The 19,509-nt window shown below is 38.7% G+C and overlaps 1 protein-coding gene across 3 annotated transcripts; it reads left to right on the top strand.

Annotated features, from left to right (window-relative positions):
* Nucleotides 1–250: 250 nt before the first annotated feature.
* On the top strand, nucleotides 251–18,813 carry LOC104589077 (Tyrosyl-tRNA synthetase, class Ib, bacterial/mitochondrial). Of its 3 annotated transcripts, XM_010247266.3 has the most exons (12): nucleotides 264–539; nucleotides 734–881; nucleotides 5,857–6,044; nucleotides 6,211–6,358; nucleotides 7,523–7,812; nucleotides 7,902–7,998; nucleotides 8,307–8,412; nucleotides 8,502–8,584; nucleotides 10,820–10,965; nucleotides 11,117–11,222; nucleotides 18,310–18,369; nucleotides 18,489–18,813. In XM_010247266.3, exons 3-12 carry the CDS (start codon nucleotides 5,938–5,940, stop codon nucleotides 18,507–18,509), a joined length of 1,164 nt encoding a protein of 387 aa, XP_010245568.1. In that variant the 5' UTR covers nucleotides 264–539; nucleotides 734–881; nucleotides 5,857–5,937; the 3' UTR covers nucleotides 18,510–18,813. The 3 variants fall into 3 exon arrangements, with proteins under 3 accessions (XP_010245567.1, XP_010245568.1, XP_010245566.1); XM_010247265.3 differs by lacking the exon at nucleotides 734–881 and having other exon boundaries at nucleotides 251–539; XM_010247264.3 differs by lacking the exons at nucleotides 264–539; nucleotides 734–881 and adding an exon at nucleotides 2,149–2,305.
* The last annotated feature ends 696 nt before the right edge of the window (nucleotides 18,814–19,509 follow it).

A 19,509-nucleotide genomic window follows, 5' to 3' on the forward strand; every position in this document is an offset into this window, starting at 1 on the left:
ATTGTCAAATATCCTCTAAGACACGGGAGATCAACCCTAACCCAATTCGAACTGAAAAATCAGATCGGCAAAAGTAACCCTAACCCTAACCTGGGAGTTATGGGTTCGGGGATGGGCTACCCCGATGTATAACCCTTGAAAAGAAATAAAAAAAAAAAAACACTCAACCCAACCCGTTTTGGCCGAATCGTTGAGCATGCATGCACCAGCCTCCCAATGTTCCGGATGTGCGGAGGTAGTGGCTTATTGGGAGCATATCAGATCAGACCTCAATGTAGCCAATTTTACAGAGCAGTGCGAGCAGCAAATCTCGATTCATCTCAAAAGATCATGTGGAAAGTCGTGTGCGAAGGGAACACAACTCATCGCCTACGCGTTATTCTGACTTCTCACTTCTGAGAACCTAGTGGAGTGGGCGGCTGGTTGCGCGTTACTGCAAAACCGATAGATTAGTGCTTGCATTGGCTAGAAAATCAAAAGTTCAAGGGAAGGAATTAGCAGATCAAGCGTTTAGTGGAGGTTTCATCCTGGTTTCACAGGTAAAATCAGTTTTTAGATTTTTTTCCTTTACTATCTTTCTTCTTCTTGCAAATATATGATTCTATATGAAGTTCTTTCGGAATTTAGGGTTTTAATTTGATGCCATGATGCTGCTGGTTCTTTGTCTTTTCTGTTATATTTTACTAAAATAAAGTAAATATATATTTTTGCTTGCTGGTTCTTCTGCTTCAAGATTTCAAGTTCGCCCTCTCTCTCTCTCTAAGGATTGGTGATCGGTGACCTTCTCTTTGTGGAATTATGGTTGATGGATGGCCGAACCCCTACTCTGATTTCTATCCATTGAAAATTTGCCCCCCAATACCCTCTATGTGTGTAACACGGTACGTCTGTAACTTGCATGAACGTCGATTGAAGGCTCGCCGAATTTGATGGCATCTATCTTTACTTTTTTTTTTTTTAAGAAGTGCTGTTAATCTATGATCTTTATCTTGTTGTTTGAACTCTAAAAGTGCTAGATGGCTGACCCCTGACCGTGTTTGTTGAATGTATGCTATTTTATTTTTATTTTTCCATTCGTTTCTTTTCTTTGGTAACATTATATGTCCATTTAAGCATTGGCATTTTTGCTCCAAAAAATACTTTGCTTTATGCTTCATTGGAGGTGTTTGATGGGAGGCTGAATTAATGGAACATGGTTAGGAGTTTGGAATTGTCACTTGAAGGCGATATGATGGACTATTTTTTTATTTTTTTGAGCAAAAGAAAGCGGCTTCATTTATTTACTGATAACTTTACATACGGTTGAGAGGCCGAATTGTAACTGATATTTACTTAGCCTTTACATGCAAAAAAATCGAACAGATGAGCTAACTGATTAAGATGTGTAGAGATGGATGAGAAGGATGCTATCAGACGCTGTATATGTGTCCAGCGAAGATGCTCAATCTATTTCACCTGGTGATGATTTTGTAGTTACAAAGTTGATGAGCTATTGGCTATCAGATAGTATATATCACTAGATTGCTGCTTCAAGAGCCCGAATTTCTGCATCATAGCTCCCACTGGCGGCCCAGCAAGGCTTAATACTACGAATGGAGCATTTGATGACGAAAGCTCGTCCTGCAAGACCTGTGGCTGGATCAAAGGAGCCATCAATGTGTATTTAGTTCATGATTTACAGGCATTGATGGTGAGGTTAAGAGTTGTAACTATCTTGGACTAGGTGCTCTTGGGCTGCCTATTGTATAATTGCAGGCCTTGCTTATACTGTCCTCACTCCTGAGGTGAGCAACAGCAACATATATATTTGTTGCCTGCCTCCCCAAATAAAATATTGGAGCATACAGAAACTGCAAACCTCGTCCTTGGTATAAACAATACCAATGTTTTGAAAACCGGATCAAATCGACCACCTGTCCGATTCAACCTGAGAATCGGTAAATCAGTCGTTTTGTTACACCCTAACTTTTATCATAAAAAGACAAAAATAGAAAACAATATTAAACCAAACAAAACTTAAGATTATGTTTAGTTTTTGTTTGGTTTGAAGGAAAAAGTAAGGAAAGGAAAGGAAATATAAAAAAACCTTTACAAACCCTATAGATTTTCTTGCCTTTTCCTACTTTTTTTCTTCAAACCAAACACAGCCTAAGGTCTTAATTTACAAACCAAAACCAAATCAAAATCCCACAAACCCTCATCCATCTTTCTCTTTCTTTCGAACTCCAACCATCAACGAACATCTTCTCAGTCGCGACTCGTTGTCTCGCCGTCGACCGTCTCAAGCAGTAGCCGACGACACCAGGTACTCTCTCTCTCCTCCTCCTCCTCCTCCTCCTCCTTCTTCTTCATCTTCTTCTTCTTGCCGCCGGTGGTCTGTTAACCGTATCCCTTCAACTCCGTTAGTCGTCTGTTCTCTTCCTCCTTCTTCTCCGGTAGTGGTCTGTTCACCGCCACTTGTGTGACGGGGTTCCTCTCTTCTCCTCTTTCCTTCTCCTCCTCCTTCCACCGCCTGACACATGCTTCTGCAATCCCCGGCAATGTATTTTATTTTAAAATTTAAATATTTATTTTTTAATTTCTGAATTCGAAAACTTGTTAACATTCATTAGTTTTGTTTACAGGTTTGTCAAATTCGATTGATCTTTGTTTCAGGCTTTCCGTCCACCAAATTCTTACACAATAGACAATACAACCCACCTACTTGTTCAGTTCCTTAGCCTAAGCCCCATTCAAAGCTTGGAACAGAAATACAGAAATAGTGAAATTTAAACTTCAATAAATTGATATCATATTTTGAATTTTGTAGAAATAAATTAAATAATAAATATTATGATTTAGGAATTAGGATAAATAATTGTGTTTAATTTATAATTTTATACTATTTAATTTGTTAGGATTGAGTCTTAAACTTTGTTTGTTGATGTATTTGTTTTCATTGTGGACATATGTCTTAAACTTTGAATGTTTGAATTGTTATTTTATTTCTATATTGGATTAATTTTCCTTTATATTTAGTATTTTTTTGAAATATATATATATATATATATATATAATTTATAACATCAGCACGGTTCGACCTCCAGTTCAACCCCGGTCGAAACTCTAACCCGTGAACCTCTGCCTTTACCGGGTTGATGTCCGGTCCGGTTCTTAGAACATTGAACAGTACTGATTGAGTTTAACCAGTTTTTCATTATCTGATACAGGGGTTTGGGTGAGAATTTCAGGGTTGAGACCAAGTTGAGCTTCACACCACATTACCCGTGCAATGTTGCATTTATAAAACAAGTGAAAAAAGTTTTCTGATTGCTGTTTACAGAAACAACATTGTTGATCTTGCTTAGGCAGCCAACTGGAACATTTGTCCTTGGTTAGGACTTAGGACACCATCCCATAATGCTTTCCAGGTGAATATCTGAAAGCGGTAGGGAACTTTCAATTTCCACAGCTGTTTCCATTGAAAAAAGGTGTGGGATGTTGATGGTTGCATAGCAAGAAATAGCCTATATGCTGATTTTACTGTATATATTCCTGAATTTTTGCACTTCCATAGAACTTTATCTGAATCCAACTCATTGTGGAGACTGATAGAGGTAATGTGATGGATTGTTGAGGGGCGGAAATAGGCCTGTAGTTGAGGTAGGTTCTAGGAGCCATCTGGGTTTAAGCGATCAGCTAATTTAAGTTGCTGAGAGTTTGATGGTAGGGGTGATTGGGCTGTAGTATTCCACCTATTGTAGTTGGAATCCATGGATCATGCAGGGCATAAATGGAAGTGCCATCTTTTAACAGCCATAGCAGGTTTGGCTTTAGATCCTTTAAAAGTTTGTTTGCCTGCTTCCACCATTGTAAGCTGTTATGAGTCATTCCGGCTGCAAAAATACTGCGATGTGGGAAGTACTTTCTGAAGCCTAGTCCACCTTCATTTTTTGTAAGACATAATTTATTCCAAGAGATTGTGTGCCTGGATTTTTTCCTGTCATCTTGCCACCAGAAACTTTGCGTCATCTTTTCTATTTGGGTGTGAACATTTTGAGGCAGGACTGCTGTGGACATGTATAAACTGGAATAGTTTGTATAACAGAATTCACAAGGGTGGTCCTGCCCGCTTGAGAGAGCAGATTTGAACTCCAAGCATTAATCCTAGTGTGTATCTTGTTCAACAACTCCATGTGAGAAATCTGACTTCTAATTTTGACCCCCCAGTTCTGATCCAAGATACTTTGTTCCTTCTAGAGGTTTCCTTTAAGAATTCTGGATAGTAACTTCTGTTGGTGCCATGGCACATTTCTACTAAACATTATACTAGACTTCCCATAACTTATTTGCTGTCCTGAGAGTTCTTGAAGGGTTTCTAGGACTTGATGCAAGGCTTTGACTTGGGTGATATCTGCTCTACAATATACTATGCTATCATCTGCAAATAATAGATGGGTTATTGGTGTGCCTTGTCGACTTATTTTGACTCTTTCAATCTGATTTGTAAAGGATGCATGGTGTAGTGACTGTGTGAGCTTAACTAGAGAATTAAAGAGGTTATGCTAACCTGGATCATCAAAGGTTGTTTTTCATTGCTTTTGATTGTCAATGCTATAGGTTTTGTTTCTGAACTTTCCCTCATTAAATTTAGAAAAAAAGTTATATTTGAATATGATATTGTTTGTGTTTTTAGATGCTTTACATCTAACAAAATGGATTTTTGGTACACTATGGTTGTATAAACAAATAGTTTTTAAGAAAGCACAAGTGATGGGAATCAACTTGAGGCATAACAAAAGAACCAAAGCTGCTCCTATCCTTATTTGGCATCATTACGATGATGTGGGGCCCCCATGGGAGCTGGGTTAGCGGTGGAACCAATTTGAGAAGATCCTTTTGTGGTCGAGATTGCTGCTGCACAGAACTTATTTGACTTTCTTATATTTCTGACCAGTAAGGATATTTTTGTAAATTGGTATGTTTGGGGGTCATTATGTTCAGGAGAGGTCTTAGTCTAATAATTTCCTTTTGTTTGGATTTATTTTTGTAGTTGTTTGGGAGCAGGTTTAATCTAATTTAGTTTATCTTGTAAGTGGCTTGTGGGGCTGGCTAACTTGGGGGCAAGTTTCTTCTATTGGAACCTTCTTTCTTTTTAAGCTTGTGAGGCTCCTTTGAAGAACAGTTTTGGACAGTGAACAAAGAAAACTTGTCTACAGATTTTGGTGTAATTGCCAAGTTTAAGGTGTGATTGCCTAGGGTTAACTTCTTTCATCTTCTCTTCTCTTCTTTCTTTTAATTGATATTTGTTTCTGTTCTGCATACCTACAACCTGAGTTTAGTTACAAGAATAGTGCCAAATCACAAAGATCCTGCATCAACAAGTTTTTATGTAGCAGTTCTGGACCCTATCAGTTACAAGGATCTAAGATGACCCTTTCTCTTATGGCTGTTTTACAGAAGTAGTTCAAAGTGTTCTGAAACATTAAAGGATTACTGACTATATTTTATACGGAGGAACTTGGTGCAAGTAAAACTTAAAGCATTAATTATTTCTTGGGTTATGTAATCATTTTCTTATTTAATCATATTTTGATTGGTAACTTCTAATCATGGAGTGTATGGCCGCAAACCTAGGGTACTTCACTGGTCATGCACTTACTAATATAGGTGCTTCTGGCACAGATAGCAAAAGATTGTTTCTCAAAGATATTTTCACAAATAATCCAAATAACCCCAAAACTGTTCTCTGATCAAGTTCTGCTATTGATTCTTTAATGACACCCAAATTGTAGAAAATTAGTGGAAAATCTTATTTATCTATTTTACACATGTATATTTACTTTCATTTCTCCCCATATATGGGGTATCAAGCAGGGCTTTTGGACAAAGGGTGAAAAATTAATCTCATAGACCAGAAAGACAAGGATTGTTTTTGAACTTTGATCAAGAGCTTTAATGGCGGAAAAATCATCAGAACAAACCTTGCTTCAAGATATAAAATCTTTGTCATTGAATTCAGAAGGCAAAGAATCATCTCCAAGCTGTTCAACTCCAAAAACAGAGTAAGAAGCTGAAATTTAATCATTGTGCAGTTCTTCAAGATATTGGAAATGTAAAATCATTGAATTTTGGTGGTCAAGGTGGTTTTTTGATAAATCCTTATCAACTTCTACCATGCCTCCTCAAGAATTCCATTCAAGCTGAAATTCATCCTTTTGATTGATACAGGATGAGCATGGAAGAAAAGTTCCAAATAATAACGAGTATTGGAGAAGAGTGTATACAAGAGGATGAGTTGCGGAATCTTCTTGTAAAGAAGCCACAACCAATTTGTTATGATGGCTTTGAACCGTCAGGGAGAATGCACATTGCCCAGGTTTTCCTCATATTCTCTAATATTTTTTTGATAGGTCTTATGTGAACTTTAATCTGTTTACTGCGTATTTCTTAGAGACTTCATTTTACTTTAACTGGCCTTTCATTTCTTCTTCTCCCCTCCCTTGATGGTTGTTTTCACTAAACTTTGCACACACAGTGATGTAATATGTGGAGAAGTTAATCTTTCAACAAAAGTACAGTAAGTTAATGTTTATAGGAGACCCTTTCTCTTGATTTAGCCCATGATTTAACAATAGATATGGCACTGGACAGAATACAATGGTGGAACAGGATTCATCTTGCTGATCCCATATAGTTTGGAGTTGGGATAAGGGTCAGCTTAGATGATAATGATTATGATGATCCTTTCTCTTGACTTTCACACTTGCTAGCACTACCATACCACATTTGATGGAACCCTTCAGCACCTTAATAATAGCAACCTAACCTTACTGGAAATTGAAACTGCTTGAATAGTTGAGTCGACAGTACTGGCTACTCAAATTGACTAAACTGATAAGATTTTGTGCAATTTACAAGCAGTTGATTGGCTGTAGCAACTACAACATTATTGGCCCTCCTCTGCAACTACTCTAATTACCAAATAACATAGTGGTTTAGTAACAACTGCTACTTTTGTTTTTTTTTATCAATAGTAAAAACTGCTACTTTGCAGGAAAGATAAGTAAAAGGGATTACTTTCTAAATGTGCACATTTGTTCTGTACTGAAATTTTACTAGGGGTGGATTTTAGATGTCGATCAATTCCATTCCATAACTTACAACCCTGAATAACCATTTATATTGTTGATATAAAAACTAAAAAGTGTTCTCTAGATTAGTTTTTGATTAGTTTAAGAACTTTCTTTGAATCAGTGGATCCTTCTTTCTTATGTGAAATAAGGTATTTGTTTTATTCCTCAACATTGAAATCCACTAAATGAAGACCTTTCAGCTTACCATATAACTTTCTCATAGCAATATGGTGAATAAACCTAGCACATATTTTGAAAAAAATCTCTTAACATTGCTATTATACTGTTGTTGTTGAGGAGGGTTAAGTTAGGAAAGGGGAAAATCTGAAAGTACAAGTTTTGTATAGCTTGTAGGAATACAGATCTTCCAATTCTCTGATTGGTTCTTCCCCTAACTTGCTTACCAGGGAGTTATGAAAGTGATAAATGTGAACAAATTGACATCTGCTGGGTGCAAGGTGAAAATATGGATTGCAGATTGGTTTGCGCAGCTTAACAATAAGATGGGGGGTGATTTGAAGAAAATTCAAACTGTAGGGCGTTACTTAGTTGAGATTTGGAAAGCTGCAGGGATGGATCTTGAGGGAGACAAAGTGGAATTTCTATGGTCTTCAGAAGAAATTAATTCACGGGCGCACGAGTATTGGCCTCTTGTAATGGACATAGCTCGAAGGAACAAGCTTCCAAGGATAATGAGGTAAGTGAATAATTCTTTGATTTGTCTAGCACCTATATCATTTTCTAATTATGGGTCCAATAAATGACAATGTTCTGTTCAACTTGTAGATGTTGTCAGATAATGGGTCGTAGTGAGCAGGAAGAGTTGACAGCTGCCCAGATTCTGTACCCATGTATGCAGTGTGCTGACATTTTTTTCCTGAAGGTAGCTTTCTTGTTTTATTCTTACTTATATTGAAACATGTATAGCTCGTATGGATGTTTGTGGTTGGTTATTGGAGTCAATTTGCTGATGATCCTTTTTCATGTTTTCTTACTACATTCCATACTTGTTTTCTTCTCTTACCTTTCCTTTCCTTTCCTCTCTTTAGTTATTCTGATAAATGATGTTCTTAAATCAATATTTGGCTGAAATAATTTCTTCATATTATTGAGTATATTTGTATGTTTACTGTTTTAATTGTGTGCGAACACATTATCTATCATAACATAAATTTCTTGTTCTCTTAACAGGCTGACATTTGCCAGCTGGGCATGGATCAGCGTAAAGTTAATGTACTTGCAAGAGAGTACTGCGATGACATCAAGAGGAAGAACAAGCCAATAATTTTGTCACACCGTACTTTCTAACTGCAACTGCACTGAGTTTCTCTATTATTCTCCAGTTGTGATCTGTTGTCCTTAATTACTATTACTGGTGACTTGCAGACATGTTGCCTGGTTTACAGCAAGGGCAAGAGAAGATGTCGAAAAGTGATCCCACATCCTCCATCTATATGGAAGATGAGGAGGTAGGTGACTGGTAAACACAGAGAATGGTGATGAGAAATCAATTTTGGTTGAAATGGGTTATTCTTTACATACATACATATAACTTAGCATACAGAAAACCTAGTCAGGTTGTCAGCAAGTGAGCAACAAAGCTAGTTTCTGTAGATACAAAATGAATCAGATGCTATATCTCCCTGACTACAAAAATAGCTTCTTGTGGCCATGGAAACACTTTGCAAATGCATCCAGTAACATTTGGAGACATGAATAAGCATTTTGGAAACACTAAAGTAGTATGGTTAATAGCTTCAACCATGCCCCTTTTAATGCCTTTATGAATAAGAATTTCTGCAGGTCAGCACATATATGCAATGGCTACAATCACATTTGAGACCTCACAAGCTACTTCATTGACTCTCTGAGGCAGAAATTTCTGCCCCTCTTACAAGGTTTGAGTCTTTGAGACTTGCAAAGCAATTCAGGTTTTGACCAGTGTTTTAAAAGGCGTGGTAGGCGCGCCTCCAGGCGAGGCACTCCCAAAACGCCCTGAGGCGTATGCCAGAGGCGTGCCTCATGCACATCGTATATAAAAAGACAGAAAAAAAAGAAAAAAGAAAAAAAAGGAAAGGAAAGGAAAGGAAAAGAAAGGGAAGGGAAAGAAAAAGAAAGAGAAGAAAAAAAGAGAAAAGAAAAAGAAAATAAAAGGAAAGGGAAGGGAAGAAAAGATAAGGGGAAAGAAAGTGGTTTGCCCCCTGCCCCTTTATTCTTCTTAATATAAAATATTTTTATTAAAAATAAAGAAAAAATGAGATCCCCCCTTCCTCTTTATCCTCCTCCTACCCCCCCTCCTCTTAAGGAGGCTTACGCCTCTTGTGTTCTGAACTATGCCTCACGCCTCTAGGTAGTGGAACGCCTCGTGTCATGCCTCGCATTTTAAAACATTGTTTTTGACAATTTGAGATGGAAGGTGATTCTAAACAGGTTATAGGCTGGATGCAAATGAGCAGGTTGGGGGTTTGAAGTTACAAACAAGCCATGAGGGAGGTGAGATGTCTAGCAAGGAAATGGGGGTTAGTTTCAGATGGTGGGCTAGAACAATAGCAAATGGTTTGGCAGATGCTTTAGCCAAATAAAGGACTAACGAGGAGCATTTGTTTTGGGCTTCAGTGTAATAATAGTGACATAAATCTCATCTTTAAACCCCTATGCTTGGGATGCTTGACATATTATAATCGCTGTTATATTAGCTATTAGTACCTTCAGTGTGATGCAGCAAAGCTAGAATAAACTATCACAAGATAGAAAGAAGAATAGAGAGAGGAGAAAGGGTAAAGAAAAAGAAAAGAGAAAGAAATCCTAAGGAATCACTCGAAGGGTCCTAGAATCACTCTAGGGTTTGTAGGGATCACTCCATATTGGCAAACTTGCAAAAGAGTAAAGAGCTTTCAGTAAATCTTCATTAGCTTCAAAAGGAAGAGTGACTTGTGTGGCCCAGAACACTGTTCATCATATATAATTACAAAAGTGCCTCTACTTGTCTTGTGCATCAAGAAACACGATAACTTTTTACCTATTAACTGCAAATAAACTGAAAATTGACAGAGAAGCCCCACTAAATAAGTGGAACAAGATGCCATGGCCCAAGTCCACATGGGACGTGTCAAAATGACGAAAATACCTCTATTGTCTAAAAATACAGAAATATATAAAATTTCAGAATATTCCAAATTTGGTTCTTCAGCTCCTGTATTACACTGTTTCCAATAAGAAAAGCTACTTCATTGAAGAACTGAGTGTGGATTTAAATAATACTTGAAACTGCTTGGACTAGGACATGGGAGTAGAAATCCAAGTACCCAACACATGTTCAGGAATCTGACTTGGCAAGATGAGAAAACATGGACTTACGGACACTTACACAAAATTATATACAAGTAAAATAGTTCATATACTTTTAAATTCTGTGGCATTATATACCTGCAAAAATGGCTCTAATATGTTGCCTCTTTTACCAAGTAACGCTTGATGTGAAAAATGGCATTCATCTTTGTACATGCTGTTATTTAATGTCAAATAAACTAGGAGATAAAAAGGAAATGTTACAAAGAAGTATCAAGAATCATGTAGTGTCAGACTCCAATGTGTCCTACATGGACATGCCATCCATTTAGTAGGGGCCATGCAACAATGCTTGAAACTTGAAAGTCTGTTCATTTTTGGAAGTGGACATTTAATTTTGGTGCTTGCTTTTACAGGCAGAAGTCAATGTGAAGATAAAGAAGGCTTACTGTCCGCCAAAGATCGTGGAAGGGAATCCATGTTTAGAGTACATCAAGTATATCATTTTCCCATGGTTTAAGGAGTTTAGGGTTGAGCGAGATGCAAAGAATGGTGGGGACAAGTGAGTTGTTCTGCCCGTTATAATGTCTTTCTTTCCCATTTAGATTCTCATGTAAAGAGTACCCCCCCCCCGCGGCACCCATAATAAAAGTGCTTCTTTTTAACTTGGATTGTAATGGTTATGGTTTAATAATTTCTATTTTCTTCTTTAGGACCTACAATAGTTTTGAAGAACTAATTGCTGATTATGAGATAGGGGAACTGCATCCGGGTGATCTTAAACCTGCTCTTTCAAAAGCATTGAATAAGATATTGCAGGTGTGCCTTTTCATTTCACTTTGATCTTCTCTTAGCAAGGGTCATTTTTAATTCATCATCCTGCATGGTGGAATTGATTTAAAATTTTCCTATGTATTATTTCCTACTTACCTGTGGAAAATAATCTTTGTTCCTGTGTTCATATTATAGCTTGAGATGTCTTACCATCTACTGAATTTTACTTAAAATCATTCTGAAGATAACTCTTGCAGGAATTTTTTTTGATCAGAAATGGTAACTTTCATTAGACATATTAAGAGAATACACTGTCACCACCCAGTCAAGGGTGTTTACCCCAAGAAAAGTACTTTCTGATTACAGAACAGCCCAAAACAAGTTTTCCCTGAAAGTTCCTTGCTTTGCAAGGGTGTCAGCTAGTCCATTCACTGACCTCCTTGTCTACTTGAACAGTGCCCCAACCTCCCTTGCTAAGCAGTTTACTTCCCTCATGAATTGTCGATGTACCCAGGCCTCCAAGTTATGTGACTGCAACCACCCAGTTAATAGTTTAGAGTCCCCTTCTACCTCAATCTGGTGTAAGCCCCATTGTTTAGCCAGTCTTAGACCTTGTAACAAGGCCATAATCTCTTCTCTCAAAGAGTCTCCATCATCTATCGGACCTGAATACAGTACAACCAGTCTGCCCTCCCTGTCTCTGAAAGCTCCTCCCACTCCAAAGGGACCCGGGTTTTCTAAGGAACTCCCAACAAAGTTCAGCTTCACCCATTGATGTGCAGGAGGGATCTATTCCTCCTTTAACACTGACCTCAATGAGGAAGAGTTTGCCACAGTGTACCATCCTCTAAACAAATCATCAGCTGAATAATCTTTAAATAAAGGGGATGCTTTAAGCCAATGAATGGCCTTGGTAGATATGCAGACAATGATTTGCTCCTTAGATCTTTCAGAACCCTGGAAGATCCTATTGTTTATATCTTCTCAGATTGACCACAAAACAGTTGCTCTTGTTGCTTTCCACGTTGTTCTCCCCTTCTTCTTTGGAGGTCTAAAGAAGTTCGGATCAAAGGCTACAAAGAGAGAGGAAAACCAATTCCAAACAAAGGCTACAAAAGGACAGGATATAAATAAGTGTAATGGTCTCGCCACAGGCCAAGCAGAGGCTACACACGTGGGGTGAAATGCAATAGTTTGGCCTTCTTTTTTGCAACATATCTAAGGTGTTGATTTTCTGGAGTACCACCTCCTAGGAAAATGCCCTTATTTTTGGGGGTACAAGGTTACACCAAACTTCCTTTGTTGGGAAGGTTCCTACTAAGTTAGATGAATGGAGAAGAGCATTGTAAAAAGAAGCACTAGTGAAAAACCCAGAAGGAGAGGCTGACCAAATTCTACTATCCAAGCAAGATTGATCAAGGAGCAGAGTATTAAGAAGGGCAATCAAATCATTAACCATACCCATTTCGGACTCCCTCAACCCCCTCCTCAGACCCAAATCCCAAGAGTTACCATTCAGATAGATAGAGGAAATGGGTTTTTCTTTATTCAACGAAAAAGAGCATATGGACGGGAATCTATCTTTGAGGGAGACATCCCCAAACCAGATATCATCCCAGAATCGAACTTTATTCCCTGCACAAGCATCAAGTCTGATAAACAGAAGACATGACGGCAAAACGCCATGGATAGCTTTCCAAGGAGATGACCGGGATGCCCTAAGGTCAAGACCTCCTACTTGTTTTCTGCCACCCCGTGTATACTCACTATCACTTTGTGCCACAAGTTGTCATGTTCTAGAGGTAGTCTCCATAACCACTTTCCCAACAAGGCTGTATTCCTTGGCTTTATGTTTCCTATACCCAACCCTCCACTATCTCTACTTCTAGAGACCACCTCTCACTTCACCAAGTGATTTTTCTTTGTATCCCCTGGTTCCCATAAGAAGTCCCTCATTAATTTCTCCAATTTAAAAGCCACACTAGTGGGGATCTTGAAGGTAGAAAGGAAGTAAATTGGTAGGTTTGCCAAAATTGATTTTATTAGGGTAATTCTTCCTCCCAGAGAGATGTAATTTCTCTTCCATTCTGCTAACCTCTTTGAGAATCTTTCCAAAACTGGTACCAAAAGTTTTTTGAGTTTGGATTCCCTCCTAAAGGTATTCCTAGATACTCTAATGACCAATCACCAGCTTCACATCCCAACACTCTAGCAAGGATTCCTACCTCTTCTTTCGGTTTATTAACCCCTACCACACAACTCTTTCCCCAATTAATTTTGAGATTAGAGGCCTTTTCAAATTGATTTACCAACCTCTTCAAATTGATTAACTCCTCTATCTCCCCTCCACAAAAAAACAATAATATCGTCTACAAACTGAAGATGAATAACCACCACTATGTCCCTCCCAATTCTCCAACCTCTGATCAAATTATTAGAATCAGCCCTAGCAATTAGAACACTTAAGACATCAGCTACTAGGGTGAAAAGGAAAGGGGAAAGGGGATCCCCTTGTCTAAGACCCCTCTTAGCTGGGAAAAAGTCCCTAGCTACGCCATTAACCAAGATGAAATAGTGACAAGAGGAGATGCATCCCTTTATTTTTTTACACCACCTCACCCCAAAGCCTCTACACCTCAAAACTTCTAGAAGAAACTCCCAATCCACCAAATCATAGGCTTTCTCAAGATCAAGCTTACAGATCAGGCCTTTCTCCTTTTTCCGGCCCTTATACTCTACACATTCATTTGCAATGAGGATTTGATCTATTATTTGTCTTCCAAAAATGAAGGCACCTTGCTTTGGAGAGATCAAGCAAGGGAGGACTTTCTTATTCCTTTTGGCCAAAACCTTGGAGATGATTTTATAATACAAGCTTCCCACCAGGCTTATAGGTCGATAGTCTTTCAGGTGGGACGCTTTTGGCTTCTTGGGGATTAAAGCAACAAAGGTTGCATTGGCTCTAGAGTTGAACTTGCCTCTCTCAAAAAATTCAGCAAACATTTCCAAAAGATCAACCCTAATAATCTCCCAACAATCTTGATAGAAGGCCATTGTGCAACCGTCTGGACCGGGTGCTTTAGACCTTTCCATTGAGAAAATTGCTCTTTTTATTTCTTGGGTCTCAAAAGGTTTTTCTTGATCCGCCATAAGATCCTCGGGGCCGGCCCTCCACTCAAAGTCACCCAAACTCTCTCTAACACCTTCACTGACAGCAAAGATAGATTTGAAGTGGTTCACCAAGGCTTGTGCCATGTCATCTTCCCTAGTTAAAATTTGTCCGTCCCACTCCAATTGGGAGATAAAATTCTCTCTTTCTTTCGTTGGCCAACAAATGGAAAAAAACTAGTGTTCCCATCTCCTTCCTTTAACCACCTACATCTTGATTTTTGCCTCCAATTAATCTCCTCCAATTCTTGCTTAAGCCTCCATCTCTTTGCCCTCTCTTCTGCCCTTATTCTTCTATCCCCTTCAAGACCATCTAGTTGTTAAAATCTGTGAGCAATCCAATTTTTCCTTTCTTCTAATCTTCCAAACACCTCCCTATTCCAATCCTTAATCTTGGCTTTTAGCCTTTGCAGCTTCTTATAAAATTTATAACCCTTCCGCCTAAACTCCACTTGATCCTCCTCCCACCAAAGTTTCACCCTTGAAATAAATTCAGGGTGAAGTAACCACATATTCTCAAATCTAAAAGGACACGGTCCTCCTCTCGCCCTTTCTTGAGACAGTCTAATTGGGCAGTGATTTGAGGTAGTTCTTGGTAAGGCTCTTGCTACCATCCCCCCCAAGACTTCCTCCCAATCCGAAGAGACAAGAAATCTGTCCAACTTACAACAAATCGGTACCTCTTGGAAGTTTGACCACGTAAAGTTGGCTTGTAACAAGGGCATGTCTCTCAGTCCAAAGGAATCCACAAAAAGATTGAAGTTGAGGTAATCCTATGGTTGGGGTTATTAGTTTCATGCAAGAACCTGATCACATTGAAGTCTCCCCCCAGGCACCAAGGTCAATCCCAGATTCCTCTGATAGCTGCGAGCTCCTCCCACAAGTCTCCCCTCTCTCTGTAAGACGTAGGGCCATAAACATTAGTCAACACCCACACTAGACCATCCTCCTTTCTCTTCAACTTGACAGAGACCATAAAATTTCCAATTAGTTCCTCCAAGCACTCCAAGCCTTCGTTCTTCCACAACGTTATAATTCCCCCTGAAGACCCTAGAGATTGTAGAAAGGTCCAACTCAATCCTCTGGCAGACCAGAAACTTCTTACCCACCTTCTATCCACATCGGCCACCTTTGACTCTTGAATCAGCACTATGTCTGGTTTCTCTTTTCTCAAACACTCCTTGATTGCTCTTCTTTTTCTTTTCCAGGAGCTCCCCAAACCTCTTACATTCCACCTTATTATCTTCATTATCGGCAGGCTGAAGTACCCTTTGGAAAAATCCTTCTCTTTACTATCTCCCCTTCCCCCCTAGAGCCCCCTTATCATAATCCACTTCACACTTCAGTCTTTCCACTTCACTTAATTTCTTCTTTCTTTTCCTACCAAAATCATCTAACTTTTTTGCTGGATATCTGGGATTTTCCTGGTTTACTCTCTTTATTCTGCAACTTTCTTCTTCCCCTTTCTTGACTTCCTCTTACAAGCAACTTTTTTCTTCACCCTTCTCTTTCTCCTCTAAAGGTGAAGGGCTTGGAGTGTCACCCTCCTTATCCTTTTCTTGAAGATCACCTAGCTCCTCCGATTCAAGAGCTCTAAACAACTCCATTATCAGCTCCCAGATTCTTTCCCTTTTCTCCTCCTTACTCTCCTCAACCTCCACACCTCCCACTACCTCTGTTTTTGTCAAGGAGTTACTTAAGTTGGCAGAAAACTGAGAAGGGCTGGTTTCACCTGTAACCAAGGCAACACCAGGGCGAGAAGCTGGATTAGTATCAGCAAAAACTGAGAAACAAACAGTACCTTGAGGAGGAGGAGGACACCCTGAAGGAATTGGTTGTCCCTGGACGCCCAAAAGAGGAAGAGTGCTGGGATTAGTGTCACCGCAACCAGCCCTTAGAATGCTAGTTTGGGGAGAAGGGTACGTTGTAGCTCTTTCCTGTTCCTGTGAATTTACCCTACTGCACTCACTTCCATCCTGCTCTTGGAGTTTGCTTGCAACAGGTTCCGCTCTCCCTTGGGTCTGGGTCCTCCCCTTGTTTAGAATAGAACTCTCTTTTCCAACGTTATAGAACTCTTGCAGGATTTATTACCTTCTTTCCTTTGGTGCATCTAAGAAACAGTTTCATTTCTTTTACTAGTAGTGAATTCTTGTTTTGTAACCCTTCTGTAGCTATGCATATAGGGGTTTGGGCCCTCTTTTGATGGCTGCACCCATGAGATCCATCATTCATCATAATGGGGATGATTATGTGGTTCGTATTCATCTAATTGTTCATGATGCTACTGAGCCTACACTGTGATGAATGTTTTGACTTTGGAGTTGAATATTGCAATGTTATTATACATTATACATTTATTTTTCAGGTCATGACGGGATGATCTTGCTTTTAAGGTCAAAATGAATTGGAATTTTCACTTTGTGAATTGATAAAAGAAATAGGTTTCACATTTAGAACTATTGTTTCCCCAAGTGCAATAATGACTCCTATTGGAATATTTTTTCTAAAAAGGTAAAATAACTTTTGTATTAAGTTGCATAAGATCATTACCCAATGTTGGCCCCAGCTATCTGCAGTCTTGGGAGTGGTGGAGTGGATACACTCCTATCCTTGGGAACTTTTTTAAGCACAAAGTGGCTGCTCTCAGATTGGAACCCGTGTTTTCACACTTGACAGCGGGAGATTTACCATTATCCAAAGTAATGGCCCCTTTTGTAATAAGTTGCATGTATATAAAAAAATCTGAGTAGCTTGTGTAAGCCCAATTTACAGTGAAATACAATGGGAAACAGTAGTACCCTGTTAACGAGAAAGCTATACAAAGAATATCATTGAAATATGAGGAATATGGTACTTCCTTGAATGTATTGGTCACTGATAGCCAAGACTTGAAGGTGGTTATTTGGAAACCTACCTTGCAAAGACCCTTTCTAAGTAGGGAGGCCATGCAATGTATTATTATTTGAAACTTTAAGGTGCTCTTGTCAAGTGGATGAAAGGTATGAGATTTTGTGGAAAGAAGAACTTCAAGGGAATTTCATTGTCATATCCTTCTGTACTGCTCTGCCAAGAGGTACTACAACAGAATTGGCAGCATCCGGGCGTATTTGGGAGATGGACCCCTCATCTTCTGGAGGCATTTATGTGATTGGCCTGCCTTGATGTTCTTACCAATAGATATTTGAATGGTAGGAGGCTGGAGCTTCACAATTGCTATTGCCATGCATTCTTTTGCAGATTGGCAGAGGCATTGATGCGCCATTTGTTTTTTTGTTTGCCTGGGATACCAGCTACCTCATTTTCATGGGAGCTATTTAATTCTGTTTTCCAGATTTCCTGGTCTTGCCTCTTAGCTTTGAGGGAAGCAATTCTCTCTTGGCCTTCAATCTCTTTGGGTTGTAGAGGCTCTACCCTGTAGTATATGGTCTCATTGATCACTTTTTTTTTTAATTACTCAAGAATAAAAAGATACGGATAAATTACATCTTTATGAAGAAAAAAAATTCAAATGTATACAGTGATGTTAAAAAAGCATTTAAGGAGTTGGTGCCTTTATTAGTAGAATAATATGGGCAATTAGTTGGTTTGTTCATCTGATCATTCACATTGTTTGAGGTACCAAAAGAAAATTGGCCAGAGTGTAGAGTAACGGTTTCTTTATTGAATGTCTGGGAACATTTTTTCTTGCTTTTTATCCAAAAAAAAAAAAAAAAGAATGTCTGGGAACATCTAACGTCCAGGAGGAAATGAACATGGATAGTAGTCTCCTTTTTCTTATGATTGAGTTCTGTAGGAGTTTTGAGAAATTCTCTAGTGTCAACATTTCATCTAGATCTTAGTAATGTTCTCTAATATTTCTTTCTTCTAAGTGCTTATCTTTGGTGAAGTCTAATATTTTACTCTAGAATTCCTGGTTTTATCTATTACCATTTGCAAACTGAATGCTATATTGTGCACCTTGCAGCCCGTGAGAGATCACTTTGTCAACGATGCCAATGCCAAAGATCTATTAAAAAGGGTCAAGGTAAATGTTTTCACTTATCGCATTGATTTCATAGTTCTTCTGAAAGTCCGATGTCTGGACACTTCTTATAGTATGAATCTTTTGAGAAAGGCATCACCAACCTATTTATGCTTGTGCAGGCCTTTAGAATTACAAGGTGAAGTGAAGGAGAGCCAGTTTGCCTATTTGGTGCCTTGGGTTGCTGAAAATTCTAATGAATTTGAAAATTTTGCTTTTAACTATTCGGAGAGTTGTCAGTACAAGAACGAGGCTGTATACTTTATGAACTTTTTAATTTATTATGCATGCCATTCCGAAAGTCATGTTAAGCAGAGCACAGTTTAGTTTGCTTTACGATGTTTTCTTTCTAGTTTGAACTTTTAATTTATTATGCATACATTCAAAGGAGTCGCGTAAATGTGTAATTTTCTTTACAGGATACACATATTATGTCTTTCTGAGAAAGGTCTGTTCTTATGCGTCACAACTCACAATATCATTTGTGTTTCATGGTGAATACTAATGACAGAACCAACTTCTTCTATGAATGCCATTCAAATTCCCATTCCCGATCCCTATTCTTGCGAACCAAACTGGCCCTTAGAGTACATACCAATTCCATTAACACCAGCTTGTTTTATTTTTTAATCAATGTCAATATTCAACAATTCTAAGCTGGTCATGAGAACATGAAGAATGAAAATGATCAAAATTGGAATCTTATTTTTCTCCTGAAGATACACTGGCTCAGGGTTTTGGTAGGCCATTTGGTCTGGGTTGATATTGAGGATGGTAATCTCCCGTTCGGGAGGTTTGAAGCTTGTGAGGTTCAAAGTTTCGATATGGTTTGATACGCCAAATTGGGTGCATCGGACTTTGTATCGACACTCATATTTTTTAGTTTTTTTTTTTTTCAAAATATGTTCAGGGGGTTGGTTAAAGGCCTGGCTACCCCTCAAACAGGTTTTATCCCGAAACTCCTTATATTTCCCGTATCGGCGACCCACCGATATGTAACAAAATTTTGAACCTTGATTTCAGGTGTATGGTCGACATGGGTCACGTGGCAGAAACAGGCCCAATATGCTCCTTTCTGTGTTTTCTGTTGTCGTGCATCTTGTGGCGTCCATGACCGAACTTAAATTCAGTGTAGTAAGATTG

Source organism: Nelumbo nucifera, chromosome 1 (assembly GCF_055504915.1).
Source record: "Nelumbo nucifera cultivar China Antique chromosome 1, China Antique-T2T, whole genome shotgun sequence".
NCBI lineage: Eukaryota > Viridiplantae > Streptophyta > Magnoliopsida > Proteales > Nelumbonaceae > Nelumbo > Nelumbo nucifera.